This window comes from Cinclus cinclus, chromosome 8 (assembly GCF_963662255.1).
Source record: "Cinclus cinclus chromosome 8, bCinCin1.1, whole genome shotgun sequence".
Lineage (NCBI taxonomy): Eukaryota > Metazoa > Chordata > Aves > Passeriformes > Cinclidae > Cinclus > Cinclus cinclus.
This window is the reverse complement of record NC_085053.1, coordinates 26,219,606-26,228,093: the sequence shown is the minus strand read 5'-3', so window position 1 is coordinate 26,228,093 and position 8,488 is coordinate 26,219,606. Positions and strand designations below refer to the sequence as shown.

General features: G+C 43.4%; 1 protein-coding gene across 1 annotated transcript; it reads left to right on the top strand.

Moving 5' to 3' along the window:
* The first annotated feature begins 369 nt into the window (after positions 1–369).
* DHCR24 (24-dehydrocholesterol reductase) lies at positions 370–7,643 on the top strand. The gene is made up of 9 exons (XM_062497415.1): positions 370–627; positions 1,521–1,676; positions 2,170–2,275; positions 2,535–2,653; positions 2,744–3,007; positions 3,755–3,898; positions 4,818–5,015; positions 5,724–5,902; positions 7,482–7,643. The coding sequence occupies exons 1-9, from the start codon at positions 370–372 to the stop codon at positions 7,633–7,635; spliced, it is 1,578 nt and encodes a 525-aa protein (XP_062353399.1). The 3' UTR covers positions 7,636–7,643.
* Positions 7,644–8,488: the final 845 nt, after the last annotated feature.

Sequence of the window (8,488 nt, the reverse complement as noted above, 5' to 3'; positions counted from 1 at the left end):
TCCCGGCCCTGTCCTGGGCTCTCAGCCCTGTCCCGGTGCCCATTCCCGGCCCTGTCCCGGGCTCTCAGCCCTGTCCCGGTGCCCATTCCCGGCCCTGTCCCGGGCTCTCAGCCCTGTCCCCAGTCGGTGACACCCCCGCCCCGGGAGGGGCCCGGTGGCCGCGGCGATGAGGGGGAGCGCGGGGCCGGCCGCGCGCAGCCAATGGGCGCCCTCAGCGCCTGGTCCGATCTCCGCGGAGCTCTCCCATTGGCCGTCGCCCTCCCCTCGCCTCACGCCTCGGCCAATGGCGGCGGGGGGGCGTGGCCCGAGCGGCGAGCGCGCGAGCGGCGGGCGCGGCATGGCGGGGTCCCATAAGGGAGCGCGGCCGTGATGGAGCGCGAGCGGGCGGTGGGCGTCATGTCGGCGCTGTGGTCGGTGGGCGCGGGGCTGCTGCTCCTGCTGCTGTGGGTGCGGCACCGCGGGCTGGAGGCCGTGCTGGTGCACCACCGCTGGGTCTTCGTCTGCTTCTTCCTCCTGCCGCTCTCCATCCTCTTCGACATCTACTACCAGCTGCGCGCGTGGGCCGTGTGGCGCCTCCACAGCGCCCCGCGGCAGCACGCCCAGCGCGTCCGGCACATCCAGGAGCAGGTGAGGCGTCACCGGGCCGCGGGACCCCCGCGGGTACCACGGCTTGGTCAGGGGACAGCGTGTCCTTGTCCCGCTCTCTGTCGTCTGTCCATCCCCGTCCTTCCCCCCTCCCGCCATTCCGCACCCGGAATGGGCAAAGTCCAGCTCGAACGGGGAAAAGCAAAGTTTCAGGAGGTGCTCCATGGGTGGATTAAACTTCTGCTCCACCCAGAAATGCAGGTGTCTGTAGTGATTCTGTGCCCTCTGGTATTTGTGGTAGTTTTGTCACGTCTGCTTCTCTTTGCTGCCTTGTCACATCGCAGGTACAGGTGGATGTTAATGTTCTCGCAGGGGCTGGGGTTGTTCATTGGTTTTTTTTTTTTTTACCAGCTGTAGTAGCAACTCAGCTTTGAAGATGCAAATGTTTGTTCTCTACGTGTTAACCATTGTGGCTTTGCAGAATTCAGAGGTCATATGTATGGCTTGCACATTTTCCTTATCAACTTTTTGTAGAATCCTAGGAAGCTTTGGATTGGAAGGGACCTTAAAAATCATCTCATCCCAACCTGACATCTTCCACTAGACCAGGTTGCTCAAGGTTGCTCCTGCTAGACCATGTTTTCTCTCTTTGCCTGGTCATTTGCAGGCTCAGGCTACTTTTTGTGTGTTTTGGATTAAAACTAAGATTATAACACTGATAATACCTCCCTGAGAGGAGGGTTTTTTTAACTCTCTGCTAGTGTCTTGTTAGCTTTCTGAATCCTTCCCCCAAAAGAAAACCCCAGAGCTACAGGATATTAGAAATGTGTCTTCCACATAACTAAACCACTTTGGTCGTCCTTCATTTAGAAATTTGGAGGTCTGCAAAGAGACTTCCAAAGCATCCCTGCTCTGACAGTTGTTGGCTCTTGCAGGTCCGGGAATGGAAGAAGGAAGGCAGCAAGAGATACATGTGCACAGGCAGGCCTGGCTGGCTGACTGTGTCACTCCGTGTTGGGAAGTACAAGAAGACTCACAAGAACATCATGATCAATTTAATGGATGTTCTGGAAGTAGATAGTGAAAGACAGGTAACAAATTCCACCACAAAATCCACCACTGTAATTGATTTTACAGTTTTCTTTACAATACTCAGAGCTGGAGGGATTAGATTCCACAAAGAACAAAACTTTGTAGCAGATCTACCAAATTTCAAGGCTTTGCAATGTGTGCTTGGATTGTTCTATCTGAAAAACCCAGCATATGGAATTGCTTGGCTTTTATGTGCTGAAGTCTAAAAGACCAGATTGATTTATGGGTTTGGGCACTGAGCAACAAGATGTTGAGGCAGAGGAGGAATCACTAAACAATTCCCACTATTTTTAGTAGCTCTCTCAGGAAAGTGAGTCTCTTGAGTTCTGATAACAGATGGAAGTGTATCCAGTTAGCCATGTTTTGTCATCATTAACGCTGAACTCTTAATTTATGTTTGTTGAGAACTTGGGGGTGGTTTTTTGGTTTTTTTTGTTTTGTTTTTGTTTTTGGTTTCTTTTTTTTTTTTTTTTTTTTTTTTTTGCTTTTTAGGTCGTTCGTGTGGAGCCTTTGGTGTCCATGGGCCAGCTGACTGCACACCTGAATCCCATGGGCTGGACTATTCCTGTGGTGCCAGAGCTTGATGATCTCACAGTAGGTAAGGGTCACTGATGACAGGAGACTCACTGATTTTGCTGCACTTTCATTAGGCTTTTTTTATGCAGTAAAACAGTGCATTGTTGTAAAGGTTCTAGAAATACTCTGTTGAACCTTATGTTCTTTGTGGCATTTATGTTAGAAGCACTTCCTTTTTTTTTAAATAGTCTTAAAAGAGCCTATAAAGTGGGGGTTTGCTCTCATAAATCACCTACATTTTGGAGTGTTTCATTTGATTTGTTGTGTGCTCTCTTGATAAGGTGGCCTCATCATGGGAACTGGCATTGAGTCTTCATCCCATATCTATGGACTTTTTCAGCACACCTGTGTGGCCTATGAACTTGTTCTTGCTGATGGAAGCCTTGTGAGATGTTCACCAGTAAGACAAAATGTTACTTTGCTATCATTTACAATGTCATTGACAGTTATTGGTGTGGATATATGATTTAGTATGACGTACTTTTTGCAGACTGAAAACTCAGACCTATTTTATGCAGTGCCTTGGTCTTGTGGTACTCTGGGTTTCCTGGTTGCAGCAGAAATAAAAATGATTCCTGCCAAGAAATATGTCAAAATACATTACGAGCCAGTAAGAGGACTGCAGAAGATTTGTGAGAAGTTCACTGAAGAGTCTAAGAAAAAGGAGAATAGTTTTGTGGAAGGACTTTTGTATTCCTTGGATGAAGCAGTCATCATGACAGGAGTCTTGACTGATGAAGCTGAGCAAAGCAAGGTAACTGAAGGGAAGTTACTCACAATGAAAAAAAACCACTCCCAAAGTCTAACTGAAGCTGTACTAGGATAAAACCATTATAAAATTGAAGTGATCTCTTAACATAGGATTAAAATTTGGATCAGTCCATCAGAATGTTTTAAAGTATAACGCTTTTCCTACTTTACAGAGTCTGTTCTCTAAATCTCTTTCACTGATGAGAAATGACCCACTGATTTCATTGTTCTAGCAAATAATTCAGTCTACAGCCTCTTCACTGCAGTACCTGAGGAGGAAGAGAAGGATCTTTTCTCAGACTGAACAATGCTGTTTGAACTGCAGTTATTCAGAGTAACTCTCTTCCCAGCAAGCTTTTAATTCTGTTAATATTAATAAAAACACACCAGGGGCATGCACAACAGGAGGGTCATGCTAAGTGTTCATGTAACCCTCCACCTGGATGTTTCCTCTCTGCCATGTGAGATTTTGGATTAATGGTGGGTTTAGAAATTGGCGTCTTAGGAATTCAGTTCTGTCACATTCATGGACTCTTAAATAGCTTGTCAGTGGCAAGCCTTACTTAAACCCTAATGACAAGAAAGGTGAGAAGGAGCCTTGCAGGTGGTGGAGTGAAGGCTCCCTAGATGTTTTGTGACAGTCTTCCCCAGTGGGTGTGATACAGATTCCTCCCAGGAAAGGAATTTGGGGACATACTCTGTTGTCTAGCAGGGTGTAACTGTTACCTAATGAATATATGTTTTCTTGTAGATAAACAGAATTGGCAACTACTACAAGCCGTGGTTCTTCAAGCATGTGGAGAAGTATTTGAAAGCTGACAGGACTGGAGTAGAATACATTCCTTCCAGACATTATTACCACAGACATACTCGCAGCATCTTCTGGGAGCTCCAAGTAAGACCAGTTCCAAAATTCAAATATATCTGCAGGAAGGTACTCTGCCCTTCCACAGTGTAGGCACAGTGTACCTTCTTCCCCTTGGCAGCAACTTCTGTCATCCATGGCAGAAAAAAACATCTGAGTTTATGGCAAATTTGCGAGTCCTGCATTTGGGTACAGCAAATCCAAGGACACTTCTTCACATACAAGGCATTGTACCAGAAACTCTTAATTTTTGGTTTAGTGCTTTTCTGAATTTAGACCTTAAGTGTGTATTTCAGCATTAAATTTTTTCTACTTAAGTGATTTTTCAAATTCAGATGGTGGGAAAAACAAGAATGTGAAATTCTGGCTGAAAAACTCCCCCACATAAAGTAATTGTCATCAGGTCATTACTTAGAATTTCATGCATGTGTTTGTTGTGTGTGCTTATGTAAAGCTTTATTTGCCATTCTGAAATACTCCTGTTACTACATTTTGAATTTCTAGAGTGAGGTACCAGATCATTTCAGCTCCTGCAGAAGGTAAACAGCTGTGTAGGTGGTAATTAAAATGTTACAGATTTAAAATGTGTTTGAGAAATTTGGTTATTCTTGCAAAACTTCTGGAAGGTTAGCTCCTTTGGCACTCCTCCCTTGGTTATTGCAAGATAATAGCCTCTGTATTTTATTCTCTGAAATTATTTGGGGCTGGCTATGTTGTGATTCATATAACTGAAAATCAGTGGTAACCAGGGGAGGCTTGGGGCAGGGCTCTGTGGCCAAATGCAGTCCAGGCCCCTCTATTCTGCTAATTTGTATTTTAGTACTACAGCAAAGTATCAACAATTAAATTTATTGACAATCTGACTTAATATTTCCCTGAGGACTCTGAAATGTTCTTTTGGTCCACTTACATATTCTTCAGTCAAACTCTTTTTCTTTCCTTTTTGAAGGATATCATTCCTTTTGGCAATAACCCTGTGTTCCGTTACCTCTTTGGCTGGATGGTCCCCCCAAAAATCTCTCTGTTAAAACTCACCCAAGGAGAAGCCATTCGGAAGCTGTACGAGCAACACCACGTTGTGCAGGACATGTTGGTGCCAATGAGGAGCCTTGAAAAATCAATCCAGACCTTCCATGTTGACCTTAATGTAAGAACACATCTCCTTAGCACGCAGCAAATCTTGGGTTGTTTGTGATAAGAACTGTGACTGTTGATCTTAAGACGTTGTGTCCTGGGGAGTGCTGTGCTTTGTGAGTCCGTGATGCAAGGCTGCAGCAGAAATAAACATAGCTTCCTGAACAAGAGAAAAATTAAAGATTCACGCTTTGGTAGAAGCCAACACTTCGAAAAGATTTTATCACTTACTAAAATTTGAATGGATCTCCACCTAAAATGATCGGTGGTCTTACTAAACACCAACTGTGGAGCTTCACTTCCCTTTCTTGCTTTTATTTCTGAATTTATTTTAGTTAGTGTAGAATTTCAATTTTGATAACTTCCATTTTGGACTGTCCTGAAAAAGAAAACACTTCCTTGTCTTTTTGCTCAGAATGTTTATTCAGTTGTTATCTGAGATCAGTTTGTGGGTTTGTTTTTTGCATTTTTTTTTCCGTTCAATTTCAAGTCTTTAAGGGGAGGAGATGTAATTCTAGGAGGACATTTTCAATCTATTTGTATTATGGTCATTAGAAAGTCCAGCTAAAAACAGCACCAGGACAGCTGGGAAGGAAGAGCTTGAAAGCAAGGGTTTCAGTCTTAGACTGGGACGAAGTTCTCTTAACTCTTCATTTTGCCACATTTTAAAAGGATAATTGTGTTTTAAAAAAAGTGATCAAGTGTTTTCCTGCCCCTGCAGGTGTACCCTATTTGGTTATGTCCTTTCATATTGCCCAACAATCCTGGCATGGTCCATCCCAAAGGGAATGAAACCGAACTCTACGTGGATATAGGAGCTTATGGAGAGCCCAAAAGCAAACAATTTGAAGCCAGGGCCTCAATGAGGCAAATGGAAAAGTTTGTAAGAAGTGTGCACGGGTAAGGACCCCACTCCTCAGAACAGTGATCATGTCATGTAATTCACACCTATGTGGTTTAATCAGTTATTTATCCCACAGAACTTTAATGTTCAGTATTGCATTAATTTAGCCACCTCAATAATTGATAACTAATTTAAATGTCTAATTTTGCTGAGTTTTAAATATGATTTCATTTTATTTGCTTGCAAAACCAACCAAATGGAAGGACACACTGGCTGAAGTTCTCATGGTGTAGTTGGGAACTGGGTGACTTCAAGTCACCTTTCAGCTCCAGGCTGCTGAGGGAGTAAAGTCTGCTGCTGCAAAATACATCCTTGGAATACATCATTCAGGAATCCCGAAAGTTTGGACAGCTTCCCTGCCTGCCCTTGGGACTGCTCTCCCTGCAGTCCTTGCAGCATCATGGAGTGGCTCAGCCCTGTCCTTGCAGCAGGATGCCCTTGCCCAGGGGGCCAGCCTTGGGCTGTCCCTGCAGTCAGTCCCTGTGTGCTGGTGACATTCTTTCCTCCCTCAAAACTTGTGCTCCAGAGCTTCCTTTTCCCTGCCTGGGTTCTTATTACACAGGACCACAGTGGGTGTGAGCCATGTGCCCACCATCTGTCACAGACTCGAGCCAGCCTAATTTGCTGGAGTGGTGTCAGTGGAGAAGCAGCCACAGGCTGGTTTCTCAGGAACAAAAAGCAACTACATGGTATTTTTACACCATCAGGATAATTTATCCCCATTTCTATTTTGACCTACTTCTCAGTCTAACAGTGATCATGTCCCATGTGGCTGAGCAATAATGGCAAGGCTGCTTCGAGATGATTTGGGGACTGCAAATGACTTTGAGCTGCATGAAGTGATTTGCCAGAGAACAAAGCAACCCAAAGTTAATTTTAAGCGCTTTTTTTCATTAACTTGAAATTAAGATTTTAATTTAAAAGCTCTTTACTGACAAAGTTTGGTCTGTATTCTACCTGTCACTGGGAAATGAACAATGGATTAATGCTTAATCTTCCAGTTTTGTAACCACACAAAACAATAGTGCTTTTATGTTAGGTTGTGGTTTGCTGCTGTACTCTGATGGTAGCTGCAGCTTGGAGAGTACAGGATGGAAGTGAGGAAGAGTCCACAGCTGATGAAGGATTTCATTTGTAATTGGACCTTTGTTACACCATACTTTGTTTATGCTATGAATTTATCTTCTTGGCTTGGTCTCATTTGGTGGTGTCTTGCCTTCCTAGTTCCATTCTCAGTGTCCACAGAAATTAACAAGTCAAAGGATGTATTGTTAAATCTCTCTTGAATGGATATTGTAATGCAAGCAAATATGAGATTCTATGACTGCACCTACATGGATCCTAAGAAAATAGGCAGAAAAAATATTAAATCCACAAAACATAATTGGCTTAATGTCCCAGGATAATCCTTGTGAGCCATTGTATCTGCTTGTTTTTAAAAAGCATTGTTGATTTTTTTTTTTATGAGTATTTGCTATTCATGGCTTGCACTGATTTTTTTTTTTTAATGTTCTGTATTAAATCTTGTGGCTCAATTAATACTGAATCTCTCTCCTCTTTTTCCCTTCTCTCCAGTTTCCAGATGCTGTATGCAGATTGTTACATGACCCGTGAGGAGTTCTGGGATATGTTTGATGGCTCATTGTACCACAAGCTGAGGGAGGAGATGAATTGCAAGGATGCCTTTCCAGAAGTGTATGACAAAATCTGCAAAGCTGCAAGGCACTGAGCCTGGCTGAGCTCACCAAGCAATCAGGGAAAGAGGAATTTACCTATAGCTAGTCAGTATATCCTTAAAAAAAAAAGCTTTATTGCTCTCCAAATAAGCTCATTCTTATTGGTGTTTAAAGATATGAATTCCTGCTTTACACATTTATGTTTAGTATTTCTTCATATGTTTTAAATCCAATTTTCCAAACTCAGAGTGATTGTTTTTAAGAAATCTGAAGTGCTAGCCATTGTATCTAATGTAGTGACATAGGTGAGTTCACCTATTTCCAAGCAGGAGAAAAATAATGGGAATGGATGAAGACACTGGAGTTACACCAGCTGTGTACCACAGCTGTATTTAACATAACTTCTGAAAACAGGAGGGAGGGCTCAGAAATAGGTGCCAAAGCTGAACACATTGTCTAATTAATTGTGTTGTTAAAAACATTTGCCTCCAGTCAGTATCCTGGAGCAGCTCTGCAGTGGCTCATCCACACTCCATCATCCTCCAGCTGTGTGATGGTGGTGCTGGGCTGCTCACATTGTCCTGCACAGCAGCTGAGCTCCCCAGGTGTGGCTTCTGCTGGAAAACTGAGCATTGAGGTGTGAAGAAGATGCTTTTTACTTGTGCCTATCAGATTTGTACTTATTTTGATTATGATGTGCGAATGGATGTAGGTTTTTAGGTGTTTTGTAGTTGGCCAACAGTGCATTGTTTTGTTTTATTTTGCCCCAAAGTATCAATGTTCTGGCTTTGTAGACCACTGAAAAAAAATTGCTGCTATTTCACATAGCCAAATTTTAATTTCTTTGTGGGTCAGTTTATTTGGGTTTCTTTTGGGTTTGTGTTTCTTGGGGTTTTTTGGTTGTGG

Coding starts and splice junctions, on each gene's coding strand:
- DHCR24 (XM_062497415.1), top strand. CDS start 370: ATGGAGCGCGAGCGGGCGGTGGGCGTCATGTCGGCGCTGTGGTCGGTG. Junction 628..1,520: donor TCCGGCACATCCAGGAGCAG/GTGAGGCGTCAC, acceptor TGGCTCTTGCAG/GTCCGGGAATGGAAGAAGGA. Junction 5,903..7,481: donor TTTGTAAGAAGTGTGCACGG/GTAAGGACCCCA, acceptor CCTTCTCTCCAG/TTTCCAGATGCTGTATGCAG.